This window comes from Erythrolamprus reginae, chromosome 1 (genome assembly GCF_031021105.1).
Source record: "Erythrolamprus reginae isolate rEryReg1 chromosome 1, rEryReg1.hap1, whole genome shotgun sequence".
Lineage (NCBI taxonomy): Eukaryota > Metazoa > Chordata > Lepidosauria > Squamata > Dipsadidae > Erythrolamprus > Erythrolamprus reginae.
The window spans coordinates 103,872,997-103,899,802 of NC_091950.1; the positions used below are offsets into that span (position 1 = coordinate 103,872,997).

The window sequence follows — 26,806 nt, forward strand, 5'->3', positions numbered from 1 at the left end:
TACCATTACCACTGGTGGCCAAATGTTGTTCAAGTTATCCAGGTCCCCCAGGGATCAACTGAGAGATCTGGTGGGAACTTGGAGAGACCTTGGTTTGGGAGAGAAAAAAAATTCAGATGGTAAAGGGCATGGTCACACCAGATTAAAGGAGCCAAAAAGTGTCAGTGTGATCCCTGACTGCACCACTAACTGAATGGTCAATGAAGTATGTCAGATTGGCAAAAGGTGCCAAGATGCAGGAGAAAAATAACTTTTGCAATGTACAACTAAGGACTAATCAGATGAACTCATCCCACAGATTTATTTCAGCTATCGTTTTACACAAGTAAAGACAACTCAAAACGCAGAACCATCCAAACTTTTTCAGAAATCAAATCGATTAACTGTGACCTGTCTTTTTCAGGGCTAAAGAATATACACTGCTGCAGACATTAGAGTAACTATCAACCAAGCAAAGATAGATATCCACAGCCTCACAAACACTGATGAAAAAGCTAATAATCCTTAAAGGGAAGCATGAGTTTTTTTCCACTTTTCACTTAAAATAATTCAGAGCTGCCAACTTAAGGCCAGTAGAGTTTAAGTAGGAGGGATAGAATAAGAGTCCCAGAGTGGCCTTACAGGTGAGAGAGGGTATGTGTAAATTTAATAAATAAAGAAAACAAATGCCTTAGGACCAGAATATTTACGGGACCACCTTCTGCCTTATACCTCTCAATGACCAATAAGGGCCCGCAGGGAAGGGCCTTCTCTGTGGTGGCTCCAACCCTTTGGAATCTGTATTATCTGTATTATCCCCGCCCTACCGGTCTTCCGGAAAGCCCTGAAGACCTGGCTCTTCCAGCCAGCCTGGAAACAGGAATGATTGATAGTATGCATGTTTTTTTTAAGGATCAGTAATGTATTTTTGATTGTCTCCAGACCATATTATGAATGATTGAATTGGATGAATGTGTATGACTTTTAGTAATTTGTATACTGTACTTCATTTTAAATAATTTAGATTCCTTTTATATATTGTTGCATTTATACTATTGCACACCGCCCTGAGTCGCTTTGAGAAGGGCGGCATAGAAATCTAATAAATAAACAAATAAACAAACAAATAAACTTTATATTGTTCTTGCTGTTTTACAGTTATTACATTTTATATTGTTGTTAACTATTGTGATTATTGTGAGCTGCAGAGTCCTATTGGAATTGGGCAGTAAGTAAATGAGTAAGTAAGTAAATAAATTTGGAATGCTTAAAAGGGAGAGAGCGGGATAGAAAGCTTTCAGCCAGCTTTTTATTTACGTTGCTATTATTAGGATTTTTACTATGCAAGCGATTAATACTTTTTTTTTTGGAGGGGGGGGCTTGGGGACTTGTCAAAAACAAACCGGCCTATTGGAAAAAGCCAGAAATTGTCCACTTCTCTAAAGAAGGGTCTAATAATAACAGATTTCAACAGAATCTCCCAACCAAAGGGACAGGGAGGGAGGGGAGGCTGCCCACTCCCTTCTGTCCAACCTGCTGTGAAGGACTGCTAAGCAGCTTTTCCCCCGCGCGCACACATACACACACACACAGCCCAAATCAAGCAAAGCGACGCAGCGCCATGTAAACACTCCGGCGACGTAAAGCGCCCCCAACTTAGCCGCGTCGCCGGGTTTATGTAGGCGACCCCCAACCGCCCGCCTTCCCCGCCCCCTCCGCCGCAAGGAGAAACAAATGCACTCCCGTGCCACAAAGGCAGCCAACTTTGGGGTTTTGTTTTGGTTTTGGTTACTTCCCGCCCTCCGCCCAAGAGCGATACAAAGCGAGAAGGGGGCGGGAAGGAGAAGAGGCGGCGGGAGGCAGCCCCGAGTCCCGCTGCCCTAAGGCTTCCCTTCCCCCAGCATCTCCCCCTTGGCTCGCCCCTGAAGCTCACGCCTCTTCTCCGCTGGAGCGGGCAGCTGTCCTCGCTCGCCTCAGCTCCCCTTCGTCCAGCTCCCACTCACCCGCCGAGCCCAGGAACAGCCACAGCAGCCACATTGCCGCCAGCGCAACAGCCGCTCTGCAAAACTTTGGGGGGGCTCTCCCGAGAGCCTCCGCCTCTCGGCCCGGCCCAGGCCCAGGCTGCTGCTGCTGTGGTGGTAGTGGAGAAGAAGAAGGAGGAGGGTCAGGGGGAGGCTCCCTTCCAGCCAGCCGGACCCTCACGCCCAGCCTGCCGCCTGCCTTTCTCCTTCGCTCCCTCGCGCGCGCCCTCCCTCGCGCTTCTTGCCAAACCAAATGGCCACTGCGCCGCCCTCGCGACGTCCCGGAGCCCAGGCTGCTCCCGCCTTGCCCGAAGGTAGGAGTCGTCGCGACGGCTCACGCCTTCTCCTCCTTGGAGCCCCTTGGCACCGAGGGGAAAGTAAGTCCATTGGAGCGCAGCCGCTAAACTGCACCGGCGTCTTTAAATGCTTTCAATCCCCATTAAAACATCCCCAGACAAATTGACGAACAGTTGGCTCCGCCGTCAAACTAATCTTACTTTACGAACGTTTCAAAGAGCTCTGCCTTCCTGTGACTTCATGGAGTATATGGGCATCTGCTTTAAATCACTTTAGCCAGGTATTTTAATTATTTTCTTCTTGTTGAGAGATTTCTAGCTGTCCTGTTATAGTTTTTTATTATTATTTTCTGAGCCAAAACTGCAGAAAAAACAATTGCTGCCAATCTGCCTTCCATTGAGGACTTATATACAGCAAAAGAGGGCGGTCAAAATATTTACCGACCCCTCGCATCCTGGAGATAAATTGTTTCAAGTCCTACCCTCAAAACGTCGCTACACAGCACTGCACACCAAGACAACTAGACACAAGAACAGTTTTCCCCCCGAATGCCATTATTATACTAAACAAATCATTCCCTCAACACTGTCAAACTTTTTACTAAGTCTGCACTTCTATTGCTACTAGTTTTTCTCATCATTACTATCACCCTTTCCCGCCCACTTAGGACTGTATGACTGTAACTTGTTGCTTGTATCCTAAGATTTTTATTAATATTGATTGTTTCTTCATTGCTTATTTGACGCCTGTGGCAATCATTAAGTGTTATACCACATAGTTCTTGACAAATCTATATTTTCTTTTATGTACACTGAGAGCATAAGTACCAAGACAAATTCCTTGTGTGTCCAATCACACTTGGCCAATAAAGAATTCTATTCTATTTAGTGTCCTTTGAATTGTTGAGAGACGCTGTTAAATAAAATAAAACATGGTAATAAGAATCCTGGATATTTGAGGCCTAAGGAGTCACGAGAAAAATTGCAGGAGTTGGCAGCTGAACCTGCTCTGTGATGGCCCCTTATAAGAAGCTTAAGAAGGAGAAAGGTGAAACTAGGCAGGAATTCCAACTCAGTGCTAGGAGACCTCAGGCACAGAAGAGATCTGACTTAAACTTTGAAGGACATTTAAGCCAATTTTTTTGAGGTGCACATATCAAACCAGCAAATCAACTGCAATGCCATGTAAACACTATTTTCTATTTTGCATTGGTCAGGCTACACTTAGAATATTTTGTCCAGTGATTTATTTTATCAAGATAAAAATAAGACACACTTTGTTTTAAAAAAATGCCTTGGCAATCCTTTATGGACTTTTTGCTGACACTAGGATTAAAAACTTGATGTTTTACAAATTTGCATATAAATATGGAATGGGATATGTGATAAAGAGATACCTGTTTATCACCATATAGCAGGTGAAGAGTTTATTTGAAAATTTATGTATAGTTGTGCTAACGGCTCAAAGTCACTTCATTTTTTTTTCCAGCAATTTTTATTCTTTCTTCATATCCTGTTCGCTCTCTCTCTTTCTGAGTTTATTTTGTTTTAATTTTTATTAAGAATTTTAATTATAGCTATTTTTCTTGTTAAAAAACAATATTTTAGTCCAGGTCTGGACATTGCATTTTAGGAAGGGCCATGATATCCAGAGAACAACCATGATGATAACAGGCCTGGAAAGAGAAAATCTTATTTTTAGCTGTTGGTGTTGCCCGGGGTCTCAAGGAAGAGCAAGATTAAAGTGTTCTGGAGTTCTTGCTAGTGTCAAAGATATCCAGACAAAGCTTATTCCAGGTTAAGTATACAAATCTGGCTTACATACATATGAGCCACATTCTCATTTGGTGGCACAGTGGGAGCCCTTTCAGATTTTTCTGTTTAAGTGCCTTTAGGATGCAGTGGCTCAGTGGCTAAGATGCTTGTCGATCAGAAAGATCGGCAGTTCAGCGGTTCAAATCCCTAGCACCTCATGACAGAGTGAGCTCCCATTACTTGCTCCAGCTTCTGCCAACCTAGCAGTTTGAAAGCATGTAAAAATGCAAGTACAAAAATAGGAACCACCTTTGGTGGGAATGGTAACAGCGTTCTCTGCAGCTTCGGCGTTTAGTCATGCCATCCACATGACCACAGAGACGTCTTCAGATAGTGCTAGCGCTTCAGCTTTGAAATGGAGATGAGCACCATCCCCTAGAGTCGGAAACGACTAGTGCATATGTTGTTGCTGACTCTGTTGTTGCTTCCCCCAACCCCAAAATCTTCAATCTTACATTATCTACAATTGACCTCTCCCTTGTTCTAAGAGGTCTGTAAGGGGCATGCATAAGTGCACTTATGTGCCTAATGTCCCTGTCCTATTGTCTTATTATCCTTTCTATTACTACGTTCTACTTAAGTTATGTTAATATGCACTATAATACTATACTTGTTTGACATATAAATAAATAAATAATAAATAAATAAATATGTGTGAGGGAAACCTTTACCTTTAAGTGAGTTTTTGACTACAGAGAACCACCTAAAAATTCCCTGTAATTTTGGAAGTAGTTTGCCATTCTTATGGCTCAGAGACAGTGACCGACCCAACATCACATTGCTGCTTCATGCCTAAAGTTCTTTAACCCTAAGGTGGGGCTAGAATTCATCACCTCTTAATATCTACCCTGGTGCCTTAATCAGCACACTAAATTGGCTCTTTCAGAATACAGTCTGAGAATTTAATTGAATGGTGTTGTGTCGTATAAATGAATGTATCATGTTAGAAGGCCCTGACACAGCAAAGTTTGGAAAGCTCAGTTGTTGATATTTATTAAAACAAAGTAGGGCTTACTTTGAGTAAATACACAGAGAATTAATTCATTTCATGCAGGAGAGTATCAATACAATATTGCCCTTTACCACTATCCATCTGATCTAATCTGCCAAGAAGCATATTTGCTATCTGTTGATCTCTCATTTATTTTCTTGGTATCTCTTGCTGACAGCCAAGATTATTTTTTTCAGTGCAATTAATCTGACATTTCTTGGTGGAATTTCAGTATTTCTAAGCAGTCGAAATCCTCTAGCTCCATTGGTGAGCAGAATGTATGAAGTTTCAGATGAGATTTGTAGATATATGACATATGTTGATCCATTTGAAACAAGGCACAACTTCCACTGCAATAGGTCATACTGCATGTTCAATTATAATCACATTTCTTTCAAAATATCAATAAAATCAAATAATTAATTTAAAGTTTAGCAATTTGAGCAATGGATTTGCATGCAAAGAAGTAGTACTTGTGCACATTTTTCTTTTATAAATGGGATAGGTGTTTACATACTTGATAATTTGGGGAATTTGCAAATTATGCCAGTGTAAATTTATTGCTATTTGTTATAGCACATATGTGTATAATATAGGGAGACTGCAAGCAGTGTTCCCTCTAATTTTTTTTGGGGTGGTGGTGGAAAAGCATAGTGTCTGAGCGGCAGTCCCTTTGGGATTGGGCGGCACAGAAATAATAAATAAATAAACAAACAAACAAATAAATAAATAAAAAACCCACCCTGTTTTGTCTCAGAAAATTTCAAAATAAAATACTGTACTGTGTGTCTATAACAGTGAGCTCATAATAGGGCAACTCTATCAATATCAAAACGCCACTTAAATAGTTGAGCTAGTTTCAAACTAGATTTTGATTTTCTTTCTCTCTTCCTTACCCCCATTCTTTTTCTTTCTCTTTTCCTTCCTCTCTTTTTTCTATCTTTTTCTCTCTCTTCCTCTCTCTCTCCTTCCCTCTCACTCTTTCCCTCTCGGCTTCTGGGCAGGTTTGGAAAACTCTGAGTTGATGATGATTTTTAAGTGAGCGATTGCTCACTGCTCAGCTTAGAGGGAACTATGACTGCAAGTAGTCCTCAACTTGCAACAGTTCATTTAGTGAGTGTTCAAAGTTACAATGGCATTGACATAAGTGACATGACCATTTTTCACACTTCCAATCATTGGCGCATCCCCATGTGTTCAAATTGGCTACTGATTCCTATTCATGACGGTTGGGGTGTTCTGTGTGACCTTTTGATAAGCAGAGCAATACAGATGCCCAGATTGACTTAAGAATAGTGTTACTGACTTAACCATTGCAGTGATTTACTTAACATCCATGTAAAGAAAGGTCATAAAATGGGACAAAACTCATTTAACAACTGTCTTGCTTAGCATCAGAAATGTTGGGCTCAATTGTGATCATAAGTCAAGGACTACCCATATTGATTTTTGATTAAAATATGAAGTATTACTGCCCATGATAGAAATGTTTGTTTTTCTAGCATTGGAGAACAGGGTTTACTTTTTCTGTCACAGATTGAAGCTATATACCACAAACAATAATGGCACTTCTATACAGTTTTATTTCCTGTTAGAATCATAGAAATCATTCAGTACTTGCATGAAACTATAAAATAACTTTATTCCAGCCAAGAATGCAGTTGTTTCTGTAATAGCCTAAAGCTGCCAACTGATTTTTAAAACTGTTATCTACTAAACTGCAAAAAAAAAAAAAAAAAAATCTGGGCGCAAGTTGAACTCTTGTAATTCATTGTTAATACGGGCAACCATGAAACTTGTGTTCTACAGATTTATTGGTGAGATTTCCTATAATTCGAAAGGATGAATGTTTTCTATATTATTTTAATGTTTTTTTCCTAAATAGCTTGAGTGAAGCTTTAACCGTCAATCATTTAATTTCAAGTGTATGCAATTAATGTCTACAGTAGCAAATTGCGGTTCGCTGCAGGATTTAGCACCAAAAATATATTCTGATAATTAAGAGGGTTGCTTGAAATAAGTTTAGTTGGAAAATTCTGTGATCAAAAAGATGGTTTCAAATGTGATAAGTTGATATTTGCAAGTTTTGCTTGTTTTTAAATGCCTTTCTTAATTCTAAAACGTTCTAACAAATAATGTAATTTAGATATACTAATTCTATGTATGATGTGATTAAAAGAAAAACATGATGAGAGGGGCCATTTTTATACATATCTGAGCTTATTTTTCCCCCATGAAATTTCCTACTGGTAAAATTTGTGCTTGTCCTTTTGCCACAGGCTTTCATGCTGTTGTTGGTCAGCAGAATGAATTAGTAGGATTAATACAGCAGTACAAAAAGGACTGATATGCAGACAGCTTGGCTGTGGTATTGCTTAGAAACAGATGCTTCCCCGTTGATAGGAATGTTCACATCATCCCACATTACACCTCCTCACTTTGCCACCCAGGCTAAAATGAGAGAGATGGGGGGAAATGCTTTTAGACTCCTATGCACAGTGACTCAGTGGGGTAAGCATGCTGCCAGTTGGGGGCTAATGGTCGCACTTGTTAGTCAGCTAGAAGGAGCTCGGTCCCAGCAACTGATTGGATACTTTCTGATCATTATGCATCATTTTGCTGGTTTTGAGAGAAGGGTGAAACTGGTTGCTGGCATGGAAGATGCTTCTCACATTAATGTATTCGTTCTATTGTTCTAAAATTGTACTTGTTTATAGAATTAATATTTTTGTGTGTTCATTCAATTTATACATCGCCCATCGGACTATCAGTTTTATATTTTTGCCACTGGAATAGCACGTGCAATTAAGACATAATATCTATGATATGTTTCTAGCCTCAGGACTTCACATATTTTCTGGCTTGAACATGTAAGTACCCTGGGCTTTTAAATGACGACCCCTTTATCAATACTGTAAAATATCTCTTCCATTCTTTTTCTGTTCTGTGGAACAGATGGATAGAGCTGTGCATCTAATTTTACTGCTTTATATCTATGCAATTGCAGGGAAATAATTGTAAGTTGCTTTGAACTTTAAGTAGGTGGATGGCCAAGCAGGTGTTTCCACTTAACGCTGCAGCTTGTAATGAACAAAAATGAAAGTGCACATTTTCCTATAGGAACATGGCTACAGGTACAAAGAAAATTGTTCTATGTCTCGCTATCCCCACCTCCCACGACACAGGCATAAGTGTCGTTTTTAAGCATTAACCTTTGAGGAAAGACAAATTCATTTCCATTTCTGCTTTCTTTCCCTAAGTTGTATAAAGCAATCCTACCTGTCCACTTCAAATACTTTTCGTTTCTACCATCTTTGAGAATGAAATTGTCAACTTCTTTGTTCACCACCACCAGCAACATACAGTATATTACTGTAGATTGGATTAATAGTACCACTGTAAAACATATTCATGTAATAGTTGTTTTTTGTAGTCCTAGTTATAAAAAAGTAACTACAGAGTGCTTTCCAAAAGTAATGCAATTTTTTTTAAAAAGTAATTTATTGAATAGATTTGCACAAGTACTTAAAATTCTTCAAAGTACTATCCTTGGGCCTCTACACATTTTTTTCAGCGACTCTGTCATGACTGGTACATGCCCTGAAAGGCATCTTTGTGGACCTGTCACAATGTCTTTGTCACGGCTATTTGGATCTCTTCTATGGACGAAAAACGGGTTCCTTTCAGGGCTGGGAACAAAAAGAAGTCTGCTGGGGCAACGTCAGGATTGTAGGGGGGACAGCGTTGGCACCTGGTGTTTGGCCAGGAACTCGCAGACTTGTAGCACGTTGTGGCAAGACGTATTTTTCATCTATAGAAGAGATCCAATCAGCCGTGATGAAGACTTTGTGAGAGGTCCCCGAAGACGCCTTCCACGGCGTGTACCGGTCATGGCAGAGTCACTGGAAAAAATATGTAGAGGCCCAAGGACAGTACTTTGAAGAATTTTAAGTGTTTGTGCAAATCTGTTCAATAAATTACTTTTTTAAAAAATTGCATTACTTTTGGAATGTGCCTGTATTAACTGCTAGTTACTTTTTTTAAACTCAGAATACAAAAAACAGCTATTACATGAATATGTTTACAGTGGTACCATTAATCCAATCTAATATGTTGCATTTAACTTTATGTTTTGTAGGTTCCATATTATATAATAATGAAAACCATTTTTGATTAAACCAAGAACCTTTAAAAGCAAATTTGAATATATCAATATTACAGAAAAACAGTTTTCAAAAAGAATTATTTTTACTTTGTGACTGGCCTACGATCAGCCAGCTGGCTTTGTATCTGTGCACTAGAACTCACAGTCTCTTGCTTTCCAGCCTGATGCCTTTACCACTACACCAAAATGTACATTTCTAAATGTACTTTTAAAATTTACCTTACTAATATTTACTTTTTTCCCTATGTCTCTCCTGAACAATGCTCTCCTCACTCCTTTTTAGCTATGATTATTAAATCCTGGTTTATTTAATGGTTAAATAATTATCAACTGATCCAAAATTGACTGGAGTTTTTGTTGTTGTTTGTATTTTGGCTCAGTATACTGTGGGTAGATTCACCCACAGTATATTGAACCAAAGTACAAAAAAAAATTGACTTGCTTTATGAACCCAGCTTCTGCTCTCTCTCCACATAGATCCCCCCCCTTCCAGTCCCATCTACAGTTAATCTTATTGGAAGTTTCCCAAGTTCATGTAATACTTCAGTAGACATTAATTGGAAATAATTCTGCTGATTTATTTTAATTTCTTTTTGCTATTTTCTTAAATGACTATTTTACTTAAATAATCAGGTCACAAATAAATGTGTAGAAAATATATAGGTGAAAAATGAGTTTGGAAATTTATTCAGATATCTTAGCCAGGATCAGGATTGTTGAGTACAGAAAGTATAAAGAAAAAATCTCTGAAATAATAATAGATTCCAGCATTTTATAAATGACCGGTTACCACAAAAGTAAATCTTTGAATATAGCTTTGTGCTTAGCTGATAGATTCAAAATAGTAACAATAATCCTTTTATTTTAATTATATTACCCAAAATGACAAATGAAGCTTCTGAAGTCTACAGAATGGACTTCACTAGAATTTATCAGGCTAATAACTTTGTCATTAAATTCATTTAAATTCAGTTACTGTGGATTTACCAACCACGTCTGCTGGAAGTTTGTTCCAAGCATCTAATACTATTTCAGTAAAATAATATTTTCTCACATTACTTCTAATCTTTCCCCAACTAAGGTCAGATTGTGCCCCCTTGTTCTTGTGTTCACTTTCCTATTAAAAACACTTCTCTCCTGAACCTTATTTAACCCTTTAACATATTTAAATATTTCCATTATGTCCCCCCTTTCCCTTCTGTCCTCCAGACTATACAGATTGAGTTCATTAAATCTTTCCTGATAGGTTTTATGCTTAAGACCTTCCACCATTTTTATAGCCCGTCTTTGGACCCGTTCAATTTTATCAGTATCTTTTTGTAGATGAGGTCTCCAGAACTGAACACAGTGTTCCAAATGTGGTCTCACCAGCGCTCTATACAACGGGATCACAATCTCCCTCTTCCTTCTTGTTATACCTCTAGCTATGCAGCCAAGCATTCTACTTGCTTTCCCTACTGCCTGACAGCACTGTTCACCCATTTTGAGACTGTCAGAAATCACTGCCCCTAAATCCTTCTCTTCTGAAGTTTTTGCTAGCACAGAACTGCCAATACAATACTCAGATTGAGGATTCCTTTTGCCCAACTGCATTATTTTACATATGGAAACATTAAACTGCAGTTTCCATTGCTTTGACCATTTATCTAGTAAAGCTAAGTCATTTGCAATATTACAGACGCCTCCAGGAATATCAACCCTATTGCACCCTTTAGAGTCATTGGCAAATAAGCAAACCTTCCCTACCAAACCTTCCCCTATGTCACTCAAAAACATGTTAAAAAGAATAGGACCCAGAACAGAACCTTGTGGAACACCGCTTATAACCAGGCTCTGCTCAGAATACTCGCCATTAACAACAACCCTCTGATATCTACGCTTCAGCCAACTGCAAATCCACTGAACTATCCAGGGATTAAGTCCAAACCTCACTAATTTATCTATCAGCTCTTTATGTCAAAGGCTTTGGTGAAGTCCAGATAGGCAATATCCACGGCACCACCTTCATGCAACACCTTTGTGACATAGTCAAAGAAATCAATGAGATTAGTCTGACATGATTTGCCCTCAGTAAAGCCATGCTGGTTTGGGTCCAATAAGTTATTGGTTTTTAGGTGCTGATTTATCCTCTTTTTGAGTAGAGTCTCCATCATTTTAACTATAACTGATGTCAAGCTAACTGGCCTGTAATTACTAGCTTCTTCTCTACTGCCCTTCTTGTGGATAGGCACAACACTGGCCATTCTCCAACCATCAGGAATATCTCTCGTTAAAAGGGATTTATGCATTTATTGCAAAATGAATGTATATCTGTTTACCTCCTAAAATTCATATTCATTATGGCCTCCTAAGGTTTTGATTTTCCAACTTTGCTTCCAGCAAGGGTTGTTCCAAAGTTTTAAATAAAATTTAGTCCTATGTATCAAAGTTCAACTATGTAGAGCAGTGTTTCCCAACCGGTGTGCCGCGGCACACTGGTGTGCCGCGAGACATGGTCAGGTGTGCCGCAAAGAAATAAGCTCAGCTTCTGGTCTCGCAACTTTTTGCGAAGAGAAAAAAGTTGTGAGACCGTAAGCTGAGCTTGCTTCTTTGCGCCTTCCAAGTTTTCCAGCAGTTGCGGCGCCCCGCCCGGCTGGAGCTTCCCTGTCAGCAGGTGAGCTTTGGGGCTTGGTGGGAGGGCAGCGGCAGCGGGAGGGCGGCGCGCAGGGGGAGGGTGATGGCGGCGGCGGCGGCGGCGGCAGCGGGCAGGAGCCATGCCATGGGGCGGTGGCAGGGTGGTCCCTCTCTCTCTCCCCCTCTCTTGATTTCTCTTTCTCTCCCCCCTCTCTCCCTCTCTCTTTCTCCCAATAGCCGTGGGGCGACGTCAGGGTGATCGTCGGTGCCTCTGTTCCTCTGTTCCGGAGGCGGAGCTCCGGAACAGAGGAACAGAGGAACCGACGGCGGCGGCTGGAAATGCTGGAATTGCGTGGCTGGCACTTGTCTGCTGGCTGGACCAGGACGGAGGCTCAAGCCCCATGTCCATGCCCAGCGCAACGCCAGAAATATACGGCGTCTAGCAACATGTCTAGCCGCCGCCGTCTGTGCCTCCGTTCTGGAGCTCCGCTTCACAGCTGATCACCCTGCCGTCGCCCCACGGCTACTGGGAGAAAGAGAGAGGGGGAGAGGGGGGAGAGAAAGAGAAAGCAAGAGAGGGAGAGACAGAAATAGAGAGAGGAAGAGAGGGGGGGAGAGAAAGAGAGAGAAAGATATAGCAAGAGAGGGAGAGAGAGAAAGAGAGGGAGAGAGGGGGGAGAGAAAGAGAGAGAAAGAGATAGCAAGAGAGGTAGAGAGAGAAAGAGAGAGGAAGAGAGGGGGGGATAGAAAGAGAGAGAAAGAGATAGCAAGAGAGGGGTAGAGAGAAGGAGAGAGGGAGAGGGGGGGAGAGAAAGAGATAGCAAGAGAGGGAGAGAGAGAGGGAGAGAGGGGGAGAGAAAGAGATAGCAAGAGAGGGAGAGAGAGGGGGGAGAGAGAGAAAGAGATAGCAAGAGAGGGAGAGAGAGAAAGAGAGAGGGAGAGAGGGGGGAGAGAAAGAAGGAGAGAGAGATAGCAAGAGAGGGAGAGAGAGAAAGAGAGAGGAAGAGGGGGGATAGAAAGAGAGAGAAAGAGATAGCAAGAGAGGGAGAGAGAGAGGGAGAGAGGGGGGAGAGAAAGAGATAGCAAGAGAGGGAGAGAGAGAGAGGAAGAGAGGGGGGAGAGAAAGAGAGAGAAAGATATAGCAAGAGAGGGAGAGAGAGAAAGAGAGGGAGAGAGGGGGGAGAGAAAGAGATAGCAAGAGAGGTAGAGAGAGAAAGAGAGGAAGAGGGGGGGATAGAAAGAGAGAAAGAGATAGCAAGAGAGGAAGGGAGAGAGGGAGAGAGGGGGGAGAGAAAGAGATAGCAAGAGAGGGAGAGAGAGAGAGGGAGAGAGGGGGGAGAGAGAAAGAGATAGCAAGAGAGGGAGAGAGAGAAAGAGAGAGGGAGAGAGGGGGGAGAGAAAGAAGGAGAGAGAGGGGGTAGAGAAAGAGAGAAAGCAAAAGAGAAAGAGAGAAAGAGAGATAGCAAGAGAGAGGTAGAGAGAGGGGGAGAGAAAGAGAGAGAGAGAAAGAGAGATAGCAAGAGAGAGAAAGAGAGGGAGAGAGAGGGGGAAGAGAGAAAGAGAAAGACAGCAAGAGAGAGAAAGCAAGAGAGAGAGAGAAAGAGGGGGGAAGGAGGGTGAGGGAAAGACAGAGAGAGGGAAGGAAGGAGGGAGAGAGAAGGAGGGCAAAAAAGAGAGGAAGGGAGAAACAAAGAGAGATGGAGAGAGAGGGGAAAGAAAGAGGAGGGAAGGGAGAGAGAGAGAGAAAGAGGGAGAGAGAAAAATAGAGCGAAAGGGAGGAAGAGAGATATTTTTGTCCAAACTTTTTTTACCCCCCCCCCCTCAATGTTCCCCAGGATTTTGTAAATGTGAATAATGTGCCGCGGCTCAAAAAAGGTTGGGAAACACTGATGTAGAGAAAGGTGTTCATTAATCATTTAAAATTTTGCAAGAATATGATTATGCATTTTGGAAATGTAGGTGGCCTTTATATCCACAGGGTGACCCAATAAATTATGCTCATTAAAGGAAAGATCATCTCAATATAAAATATGGACTGGACTGTCTACAATGCTAACTCTTGGACAACCCTATTAGCTTATGAGATAGAGAACTCCCATTGAAATATTACAGCAATTCTTTATTTTAATTTAATTTAATTTTACAAAAAAGGCTGCTAGGACATACATTCAGTCTGGAATTTTTTTAAAAAAATGTTTGATGATGAAATTCTATTCTATCTGGAATTAAGGTTTTTCAAGACAAACAGATTGTTTTGTTGTCCCATGAATCACGGCTATAAAAAACATTTGGTGGTATGACAGTGGAAGTCATATGGTATGACTCATACCATCAAAAATTCTGCAGGTCCATTTTTGTTACATTGAGTTCATAATATTTCTGGGTAGAAACAGAAAGGATTCCATTAAAGGCCCCAAGCTTAATTACACACAATTGATTTCTGGTTCAGGCTGATGGTCTGTTGATCTTTTTGACACGGAATGGCAATTTTTGCTCCAGATGGAAAGAAGGTTACATGAGGAAATTTGAAGTTGTGGACATTACCTTCCTATTTTTACTTCTCTTCTTGTTATTTTTTTTAAGTCAAAGATGACAGCAAAAAGAAATTTTTCTTCAAAGATTTATTTAACTTATATGATTGGCTACTTTGTGGAGCATTACACTAGGCAGCTCACAACAACAATAAAACCACACAACCAAGCATCCCCCAATCTACCATATGAATCAATGTTGAGGTTCCATTATATCTTTTTCAGCACCTGTGAAATCTCTAATCTTACAGTTTCTGAATATTAGAAAGCTTTTTCTTTTACCAGATTTGATGCCTGGCCTTTCTCTTTAACAGAGAAGAAAAAAAACACATAGCTGTCCTATGCCAAATTTCCCTTGTTGCTGTCAAATGAGATAGTTGAAATGGTTACATTGCCTTTTCTTTTACAAATTATAGTTGTATTACTTTTTCACAGAAATATTTGTCTTTTTGTTACTTCTGTTTTAATAAATTCTTCTGACAGGTTAAATAAATGTTATGTTTCCTTCTTCCTTTCTGACTGCAATATTGATATCACATTTAAAGTTGCCAAATTTTGTGCCATGGCTTGTAAAATTAGGGGACAGATGGTTAAATCTATGTAATTAATTGGAGGAGAAATGCTGGATTTTTAAAAGAGTTATTTGAACATTATAATCATATTGTACTATTTTGTAATTGTTTTGATTATATTTTATTATGCTGGCCATGGGCCATAGTAAATGACTGCTAACAGTTTGACCAAGCTTCTTCTAAATCAATCTAATTTATCTATATTATTTTAAAGGTCAGCACTCAGAAGACTAGATTCTAGACATGATTGAATAGTAACAGAATAAACTGGTATCGTTTGTGTGCCTTGGACATTGATGATGTTCATGCATACTAAAATTTCATGTGCATTTTGCATCTACTTACCACTAATGAGTCATTTTTAGTTTATGATTTACCATAATTACAATAATTACAATAGACTTTTACATGCCCACCCAAATATCCTCTGATACCTATTTCTATGCTTATTTATTTTGGCTAATACAGAATTTTTCATTTGTTGTATTTTATTTTGTTAATTTCACCCCAATTTTCCATCCCATGAAGTCATTTTGTATTTTTATCCCATTATTCCCATCTTTATACTTGGTCCCCTACAATATGGTAAATTATTGGGGAAATGCTGGTTGATACTGAATGCAGGAAAGGATTCTACAAAATCCCTCTCAACACTTTGTTTGAATTTGATGAGAAGCTATTAATTTAAACACTTCAAGTACAGTTTTCCAAACTGCTTTAAAATTCACCAGTCCACATTTCATCAATTTGCTAATCAAATATGAAGGGTTATTGTCAAACTTTTCACTACATGTAAGATTAGTTACATCCGTAGCACCTTTATGGTCTATTAATTATAGTGAGTTTTTAAAAGTAAAATACTCATCAGTATTGTTGTTGACAAATCCATGCCAGTTTCAATCAATCATTGCAATGTTACTAACATACTTATAATTTACTTATTATTTTATCTGATTAGAGTTTCTATGATTAAGGTCAAATTGGTTCATCTGTATTTTTTAAAATCATCTGTTTTCCAATTTTTTGAAAATTGGGACAAGGTTTTGATTCTCTTCCCATCTTTAGAAATAGCAATAGGGGGATAGAGGAAGAAAGAGGGAAAAACCTAACAACAAGTGGTAGATTTACATTGTGCTTATCAATCTACAAATCTTACAACAAAATTCCAATGTCTGTGTTCCCCAGAACATTGATTATTTATAGAATAAAACACAGTATTATAATAATGTGAAGTTTTCAACTACTGTATTTCCAAGCTTCTATAATTAATATAAGTGATATTATTTATTTACTCAAAGATTCATAATGCTGCTCATCTCCGCATGATGACTCTGGGCAGCTAACAATGCAGAAAACAAAGCAATGTAGAAAGAAAGTAATGCAGTATAATATAACTGAGGCTTTGAATAAATTTATCCCATAAAGGCATCATAAAATATATATCCTAATACATCTTTTATTCATTTGTTATATATTTGTTTTGTCACGTACATATTGGTAGTATACAAAGATATGATAATTATATACATGATAGTAGTAAAAGAGAAACATTAGGACAGGGACCCGATGGCACTCGGGTGCACTTATGCATGCCCCTTACTGACATCTTAGGAATCAGGAGAGGTCAACAGTGGATAATCTAAGAGTAAAATTTTGGGGGCTAGGTGATAGAAACATAGAAACATAGAAGATTGACGGCAGAAAAAGATCTCATGGTCCATCTAGTCTGCCCTTATACTATTTACTGTATTTTATCTTAGGATGGATATATGTTTATTCCAGGCATGTTTAAATTCAGTTACTGTGGATTTACCAACCACGTCTGCTGGAAGTTTGTTCCAAGCCTCTACTACTCTTTCAGTAAAATAATATTTTCTCACGTTGCTTCTGATCTTTCCCCCAACTAACCTCAGATTGTGCCCCCTTGTTCTTGTGTTCACTTTCCCACTTTCTTGTGTTCACTTTCCCTGATGATACTACAGAGTTTGGTAGTGAGTTTCATGTATCAATTAAGCGGTTACTAAGGTTGCTACTGTGACACGTGTGCCATAGGTTTGCCATCACAGAACTAGACTATCATTTATCTCCAGGGTGGACTTGGCAGTTCTAATTTAAAAAAAGAATAAATTGTTTACATAGTACAGTAATTATTTATAAACTGCCAAAGTCCATGAAAGTGGGTATTACACGAATGAATGAATGAATGAATGAATGAATGAATGAATCATTCAATCAATCTATCTATCAATCAGTCAATCAGTTCTTCAATGGGTGTGCTTTTTAATGAATTAACCTAATAAATCATGTTGTTTAGAGGATCTAATCAGAAAGTAGAATATTTGACATGCATTGTTTTTCAAGGAACTTTCAATTGTTTTGAAATGAATCATATCACTTTCAACTTCTTCTCCATACACTAGTAAATATTGCAAATACTGTAATTTCAGAAAAGTCATACAATTTTCCACAAAGTACATTATAGCACTGGTAATACCTAGACTTACCTCCTGAATAATTCTCATATCAATATACTGCTCCATTAATATAATGGGCTGTGAGTAAACTAGAAAAACATTTCCTAGACTAAAATGTAATAAAGGCTAGTGATCACACAGGAACATCCAGCAGCAGAGTGAAAGAAATCAATATCATGAATGGGCAGATCAATAAATTACCCTTCAGTTAAAATAGAATATTACTTCAAAAATATCCATTAGTAGTGCTCTTGCCTTACAAATTACATATGAGAGATCGATACATCTATATGATAAGAAGACCTTACAGTAGCTTAGAACCACTGGAGAGTTGGAGTTATTTACAGTCATACTTTATTGCATTTAGATTTTCAAGCAGATGCAAATTTACTGAAACACATGTTTCTGGCTGAGGAAGAGCCATTAAAATCTCACATCAAATCCCTATTTTAAACACAGCCTAATATTAGAATACCCTTCCTAGCACAAGAGTATAAAAAATTAATGAATCGGTGATGATTGTCTTGGGATATTCTGTGTGCTTATGTCTGCATTTGTGAAAGAACAGGAAACTATAATTGCACAGCAGTTCTAACAGTGTCAATTGGCTGCTTTGCTATTTCCATGGAGGAAAAAGTTTATATGGATTTTAGCTTTAGCTTAATATTTCGTTTGTCAATTTTTCTATAACAATACCCTTGGCATGTTGGATATGATACCAACCTATTTACAGAAGTGCTTGCCTGTTCATTTATTACCCTTCATTGCTGCATGTAATTGAAAAAGAGAATGTGATCTATTCTCAAAATTACAAGGCCAAGGTCTACAATGCCAAATACAATTCCAAATATCAGCCAAGAAGCACACATCTTGGAATATGATACTTGAACAATCTCGAAGTTGCTTGTTGAAATGGATAGCTATAAAAATTAAATAAATAAATTAAATTAAATTAAAAGTTGGTGGTGAACAGGAGGAAGTGTTCTTCAGAGGAGAAGGATTTAGGGGTAGTGATTTCTGACAGTCTCAAAATGGGTGAGCAGTGTGGTCGGGCAGTAGGAAAAGCAAGTAGGATGCTTGACTGCATAGCTAGAGGTATAACAAGCAGGAAGAGGGAGATTGTGATCCCCTTATATAGAGCGCTGGTGAGACCACATTTGGAGTACTGTGTTCAGTTCTGGAGACTTCACCTACAAAAAAATATTGACAAAATTGAACGGGTCCAAAGATGGGCTAGAAGAATGGTAGAAGGTCTTAAGCATAAAACGTATCAGGAAAGACTTAATGAACTCAATCTGTATAGTCTGGAGGACAGAAGGAAAAGGGGGGACATGATCGAAACATTTAAATATGTTAAAGGGTTAAATAAGGTTCAGGAGGGAAGTGTTTTTAATAGGAAAGTGAACACAAGAACAAGGGAGCACAATCTGAAGTTAGTTGGGGGAAAGATCAAAGGCAACATGAGAAAATATTATTTTACTGAAAGAGTAGTAGATCCTTGGAACAAACGTCCAGCAGACGTGGTTGGTAAATCCACAGTAACTGAATTTAAACATGCCTGGGATAAACATATATCCATTGTAAGATAAAATACAGGAAATAGTATAAAGGCAGACTAGATGGACCATGAGGTCTTTTTCTGCCGTCAGTCTTCTATGTTTCTAAGTGCTGCAAGGGTACTTGGTGGATTTGTGAGCCTAGAAGGACAATGGGAAGCAAAGTGTACCAAGAGAAAGGAGACCTAGCAGTATTTAACTGGTCATAAAAACTGAGAAAAACAGACCAAATATGTTGCTAAAAGCCACCCATATGACATACAAAAACATCAAAAATGAATAGGCTCCAGGAGGTATGCTTCTATTTAAGTTGTGACTAGAATCAGAAACTTAAGGAGGAAGTAGACTGATGAACAGTAAATTTCATCCTCTTAAGTTAGTGTAAATATGTACATTACATGTTATTCAGGTGTTTTAGGCTATGTCTTCCAAGGGGAAAATGGTATATCTGATTTCTTAAAAGTTGCTTCTTCTCCAGACCAATAACAATCTGAGTACTAAAAAATGATACCAAGAATAAACATGAGTTTAAACAACAATCTCTGACTCTTGAGAATCTCATCTGTTTGCTAAAGAGATTCTAGCTCTTGTGTCACAGAGAAGTCAAATTGAAAGACTCTATAAAAGTTTCCCCCATTTGTCCGTCTCTGTGGGCATCAAATCCATTTTGAAGGTCCTTTCTTTTTATTTAGGATGAACAAAATAAATATTTTGAAACATAGCTCATTAAAAGTGCTGTGTGAATTACTTTGCTTTTATATAGTCCTAATGCACCCTCTTTAGCCCTTGTGTTCCTCTTGTGTATGTTCATGCACTCTCTCTAATCTATGCAGCACTTTTCCTGTATTTTCAGTGCACTTTGTTATCACCCCCCCCACACACACACTTCACTCAGCAGCAGCCACTTACTAGTCTGCCCGTCTTAGATGGTTGACATCCTGCTAACTTCCCCACTGACTTTTCTTATCTATAATTGTCTGGTTTGGTGCTGCAACCCAACAGGACCGACACAGACTTCAGAGGATAATCAGAACTGCAGAAAAAACAATTGCTGACAACCTGCCTTCCATTGAGGACCTGTATACTGCACCAGTCAAGAAGAGGGTGGGGAAAATATTTACTGACCCCTCTCATCCTGGACACAAACTGTTTCAACTCCTACTCTCAAAACGTCGCTACAGAGCACTGCACACCAAGACAGCTAGACATAAGAAAAGTTTTTCCCCGAATGCCATCACTCAACTAAACAAATAATTCCCTCAACACTGTCAGACCTTTTACTAAATCTGCACTTCTATTTCTACTAGTTTTTCTCATCATTCCTATCCTCCTTTTCCTCCCACTTAGGACGGTATGACTGTAACTTGTTGCTTGTATCCTAAGATTTTTATTAATATTGATTGTTTCTTCATTGCTTATTTGACCCCTATAACAATCATTAAGCGTTGTACCACATGATTCTTGACAAATCTTTCTTTTTCTTTTATGTACACTTAGAGCATATGCACCAAGACAAATTCCTTGTGTGTCCAATCACACTTGGTCAATAAAAATTCTATTCTGTTCTATTCTATTGGAAGGCTGGTGGAGACCTCTGGAAATTACAATCATGTGACCATTGCTGACCACCATTGCAGCATTGAGGCCCTACAGTGTGGCAGCACTGAAACACCTACAACTTTGCCAAATTTCAATTTCACAGATTTTGCATTTTATATGCATTATATAAATTAGTCCATTTGAGCTCTCTTTGTTCAAAAATTATTGCCCTGCAATGCAATATTTTACCCAATTCAGGGCCACAATCAAACAGACATGAAAATTTAAATAGTATACATTTTCCTGTAATCTATATTGATGACAGCAGAAGAATTTGTTTTCAATAATCAGTCCTCTGTTTGGTATTTCGTGAAGGTCAGAGGACACTTGTCTAGCAAAAGCTCCAAGCTGACACTAACATATTTAGGATTGTTATGTGTGTTTCTGAGTTATGTATGCATCATGTCAAGTTCTGTCTTCATGATAATAATCACCAAGACATTCATCATTATCACTATCATTGTATCCTGAAAACAATCATGCATCTATTCATGGCTTCTTTACTCCAAAACCTTTAACAATTCCTTTAGCATAAAAAAATAATAATAATGGGGAAAAAAACATTGCTCCAACCCATTCTACTAATTTCTCCAAAATTAAACAAAGGATCTGAATTGCCTTGCAATTTCAACCCATTCTTCTTTTTAAAAAACCACATTGCAATGGTTGGAAATTTCCCACTACTACTCTTCCATTATTATTCACAAGGTTCCTCACTCCTTTATAATTTGAGCACATGTCCAATGAGTTTCTAAAGTGGTTTGAGTCTGAAATTCTATGAGGATTCTCAGTCATCCAGATCATGGTTGTCCCAAATGTGATTTTTCATGTCAAGGCAACTGGACTTTCTCGCTTCTCATCCAAGAAGTTTCTTCGGTTCTGACTGGATGATGGGGAATGAATTTGAGTCTGAATTGACTCTTTTCCCAATCACTGATTTAGGATTAAATGTAATCTTTGCTTGGCACATATTCCTTACATATTTTTATGCTCACATTGCTTTTTATTCATGCCTTTGTACCTTGCCTCAGCATCCATTTAGTTAAACAGCTGCTCTGAAGTATTATAAACAGACTATCTATTTAGCTAGTTATTTTTCCATTCTGCATAATGAAGCACATATAACTTAAAAGCCTGCTTCCTCCTGCAACAAAAAGCAAAACAAGATCACGTTAACAGTCGTCAGACTTTTAGACCGCAATACTTCAGCATGAACAGCTGATATTGACTTTAAAGAGAAGGAGCAGTGTGTTGTATAGATCCTTCTACTATTTCTCCTGTGTGTTGTATATTTATTTAAGAAATGGGTCTGTTCGATAGCCAAAATAATTTTTCCAAAGTGGCACAGACATTTTACTCTACTAAAAAGTTTGCAAGTATTGAAGTGTTGCTTAACAGACACTCACTAATGGTTTTCACCACGATCTAAGAATTTGAATTTTTGGCAGGCCAGCATAAAAGAGCCAGGATGTCATCAGACACAAGCATCACAGTTGAGCTTGCATTAATAAATGTTAATGAAATCTGGAGAGACGGGCTTTGCAATTTCTCTAGCGAGCTTAACCAACCAGCTTTCCTACCTTCGTGCTACTGACATGGTGACTTGGCACACCTATATTAATTAGTACACAAATCAGACCTGAGTTCCTTTCTTGCCATCAGGTATCAATGGAAGGGAGATTACAATCAAGAAAAATCCACTTTATTACTTGTCATCCTTTGAGATGAGGCACACACTCAAAAAGAGATAAAATATTAAGGTCATAGGATAGTGATGGCGAACCTTTTTTTCTTTGGGTGCCGAAAAAGCATGTGCACGCACTATCGCGTATGTGTGAGTGCTTACAACCATAATTCAAGGCCTGGGGAAGGAAAAAAGAGCTTCCCCCACTCCCCAGAGGCCCTCTGGAGGCAGGAAACGGCCTGTTTTCCAACTTCTGATGGGCCCAATAGGCTCATGTTTTGCCCTCTCCAGGCTCCAAAGGCTTCTCTGGAGCTGTGAGAGGGTTAAAACCCTCTCCCCCATCCCCCGAAATGCTCTCTGGAAGCCAAACATGCCCTACCAGAGCCTCTGTGTGAGCCAAAAATCAGCTGGGCAGCACACACATGCACGTTGGAGCTGAGCTAAGGCAACGGCTCACATGCCAGCAGATATGGCTCCATGTGCCACCTGTGGCACCTGTGCCATAGGTTCACCATCACTGTCAAAGGAAAATAAACTTTACTTTTGAAAACCAAGGCAAACAATTTCCTTAAAGGAATTCCAAAGTTCCATCTTTCATTTCCAAAGTTGAAGTGAAAGATGTTTTGCCAAAATAGTGCTTCATTCATTTTGCAATTACTGTACTGAAAACCTTTGTTGTGTGTCTAAGTCAGTGTAAATAAGACCACAACATCTTATATCAGTTAGACTCAAGGATGGAATAATAATAATAATAATAATAATAATAATAATAATAATAATAATAGCAACAGCAACAGCAACAGCAACAGCAACAGCAACAACAGAGTTGGATGGGACCTTAGAAGTCTTCTAGTCCAACCCCCTGCTTAGGCAGGAAACCCTACACTACTTCAGACAGATGGTTATACAACATCTGCTTAAAAGCATCGAGTGTTGGGGTATTCACAACTTCTGGAGGCAAGCTGTTCCACTGATCAACCGTTCTGACTGTCCGAAAATTTCTCCTTTGTTCTAAGTTACTTCTCTCCATGTTTAGTTTCCACCCATTGTTTCTTCTTTTACCCTCGGGTGCCTTGGAGAATAGGTTGACTCCTTCTTCTTTGTGGCAACCCCTGAGGTACTGGAAGATTGCTATCATGGCTCCCCTGGTCCTTCTTTTCATTAAACTAGCCACGCTCAGTTCCTGCAACCGTTCTTCATATGTTTTAGCCTCCAATCCCCTAATCATCTTTGCTGCTCTTCTCTGCACTTTTTCTAGAGTCTCAATATCCTTTTTGTATCATGGTAACCAAAACTGAATGCAGTACTGTATTCCAAGTGTGGCCTTAACAGGGCTTTATAAAGTGGTATTAACACTTCACGTGACCTTAATTCTATCCCTCTATTAATGCAGCCTAGAACTGCGTTGGCTTTTTTGGCAGCAGGACCTGTATACTGCACGAGTCAAAAAGAGGGCGGGAAAAATATTTACTGACCCCTCACATCCTGTACACAAATTGTTTCAACTCCTACCCTCAAAACGTCGCTACAGAGCACTGCACACCAAGACAACTAGACACAAGAACAGTTTTTTTCTGAACGCCATCACTCTACTAAACAAATAATTCCCTCAACACTGTCAGACTTTCTACTAAATCTGCACTTCTATTCTACTAGTTTTTCTCATCATTCCTTTCACCCATTTCCTCCCATGTTGACTGTATGACTGTAACTTGTTGCTTATATCCTAAGATTTTTATTAATATTGCTTCTTCATTGCTTATTTGACCCCTATGACAATCATTAAGTGTTGTACCACATAATTCTTGACAAATGTATATTTTATTTTATGTACGCTGAGAGCACATGCACCAAGACAAATTCCTTGTGTGTCCAATCACACTTGGCCAATAAAAATTCTATTCTATTCTATTGTACTTCACACTGCTGGCTCATATCTAAATGGTTGTCCACTAGGACTCCAAGATCCCTCTCACAGTTACTACTGTTGAGCAATGTACCACATACACTGTACCTGTGTATTTTGTTTTTCTTGCCTAAATGTAGAACCTTATATCAGGGGCATGATGGTCCTGAGCTGAAAAAACAGAATGTCACCAGTGGAAGGAATCTGATTACAAAGCTAGTAAAATGATATGCCCAATATCCAGCCGGAAGGAAAGGCTTGAATGAGATCACACACAGAGACACACCACATTCCTTTCAGGCTGCTTCCACTCTTTGGTGCTTATCTGAAACCGTCTCTTGGCCTTTCGGTTTTCAGTCATTTTCTGACACTGTGCATTTCAGGTATGCCATGTAAAATTGCCATCAACAGAGAACAGCGGCTCCCCACTTGCCACTTGTCACTGTCTTCTGCAATCTCATTTATGACAAAATGGTGACTGATGATCCGGCAGGTAGTGTTTCTCTGCAATGAGGACATGTGCCTAAGCAACTACCAGCGCAAAAATTTCCTACCAGACAGAAGCTATTGGAAGCGCTGAAGCAGAACTCTTTAGAATCAGAGTTAAAGTGTACCTGAAAGCTTTGATTCCCTTGTCAGCATATGTTAAGTAAATCAAATACCTTTTTGCATATACTATTGCTTGCTGTAAGGGATATTTAAATATAAGATTCTATTACCATTACTACTAGCTTGTCCTTTCAAGATCAGGGACCTCATTTTAAATGCAAAGTTTACAACTGCATCTTTACAAAGATGCTGAGGCTTGTTTCCAAAGCTACACACATTTCCTTAAGAATGTTTGGTATTTGGTGTTAAGACAGATGGCATGAGTGACACCCAATCCCCCCCCCATTTTTATTTTTCAGACTGGTGTATGAAGCACAATCAAAGACAGATGTATCTATTCATTCATTTTACTGGATGGCTCTGCTGCAGCAGTCTTACCTGTGCAAAGGTTCATGTTTGGGCTTTTGTTTAGATCCACTCTTTCAAAGGTACTTCAAAGCTGTGCAATCCTTTGAATAATGATTTACCACAGCTATCTACTATTGCAGACAGATGCCACATTCACCCACTCACATACCCTAAAGTCTTTTGGAGATGAAAGCAAGGAGTCACCCTGAAACAAGGTTCATACATAACAGCACTTTGCACAGTTAAGACTTCATTGCAATCAACTGAGAGGATGCCATCCTCAAAAGAAGAAAAAGGAAGAAAGTGTGTCCATACAAAGAGCTCAGAAACTTTGTATACATTTCTCCAATCTATTGCATTGTTTCTCAACCTTGGCAACGTGAAGCTATTTGGACTTCAACTCCCAGAATTCCCCAGCCAGCATTGAAGTCCAGATATCTTCAAGTTTCCAAGGTTGGGAAACACTGATCTATTGTACATGGGCAATACAATGCTTTGTTCCTTATTAGTTTTATTTATTTCTTTACCTTATACAGTATATCAGAGCCATGGGGGCGCAGTGGTTAGAGTGCAGTACTGCAGGCTACTTCTGCTGACTGATTGCCACCTGCAGTTTGGCAGATCGATTCTCACCAGACTCAAGGTTGACTCAGCCTTTCATCTTTCATCAGTAAAACGAGGACCCAGAATGTTGGGGACATGCTGACTCTGAGGGCTGTAAAAGCACTGTGAAGTGGTATAGAAGTCTAAGTACTATTGCTATACAAGAAAAGTCCATGCCTTTTTCACTTTGATCAAATTTATTTTTTTGTATAAGCATATTTACAAAATTACACCATAGTTTTTGTTTTGTTTTGTTTTTTTTAAAAATGTCTTTGACTTCATGGTGCTGCATAGCATATTCAGGACTTTGCTGTGTAAAGGCTATTATTTTGATTTTGTAAAAATATCGAACAAAAATTTACATGTTATTCAGACATTAACTCATGTAATTTAGTATTTTCTTTTAGTCCAAATTTAAGATGTTGTTCAAATAGCAAACAACTTAAAGGCAACAAACTCAAGATGTGACAGAAATGTAAATAAAGAGCCTTTCAATTCAAGTACACTGTTAAAGAGATAGATGAAGATGAAATAATGGAAGAACTGGGGAAAAAATAGAGACAGTAAGGTAATGAATAAATAAACAAATAAAACAATTTAGCCGGCATAGACAATTTTTAACAAATAAGAGGCAGTTTGGTCTGGTGGTTAAGGCACTAAACTAGAAATCAGGAGTTGTGAATTCTAATCCTGCCTGAGGTATGAAAGGTGGCTTAACCAATTACTGTCACAATGTCAGACTCTGACAACCTGTCAATTTGATAAATCAGCACACGGATTATCCAAAAAACCTGCACCCTGCTTTGACCATTGTAATCATATCTCATTAATAATGTAACAATACAAGTTGCTTGTCACACACAAAACCTTTGGAATGCAAGTCTTTTTCCTACCACCAACTAAAGTTAACTGGAACCAACTCAGAAAAAGGAAAAGAACCACTGAAAAATGGAAGCTCCAATCCCCAGCTCATGGAGCCAGCTCAGAAGAATACCATGGCTGACAGAATTTAAAAACTTCTGAAAACTCAAGGGAAGATGGTAA

At 39.0% G+C, this 26,806-nt stretch overlaps 1 protein-coding gene across 2 annotated transcripts in view; it reads right to left on the bottom strand.

Moving 5' to 3' along the window:
* LDLRAD3 (low density lipoprotein receptor class A domain containing 3) overlaps positions 1 to 2,438 on the bottom strand; it is a 183,851-nt gene extending 181,413 nt beyond the window's left edge. Inside the window, exon 1 of one of the 2 annotated variants that reach the window (XM_070734996.1) lies at positions 1,983 to 2,438. In XM_070734996.1, coding sequence (XP_070591097.1) covers positions 1,983 to 2,016 — 34 coding nt within the window. In that variant the 5' untranslated portion in view covers positions 2,017 to 2,438. The remainder of the gene's footprint in view (positions 1 to 1,982) is intronic. The other variant, XM_070735003.1, reaches the window with a different exon arrangement.
* Positions 2,439 to 26,806: the final 24,368 nt, after the last annotated feature.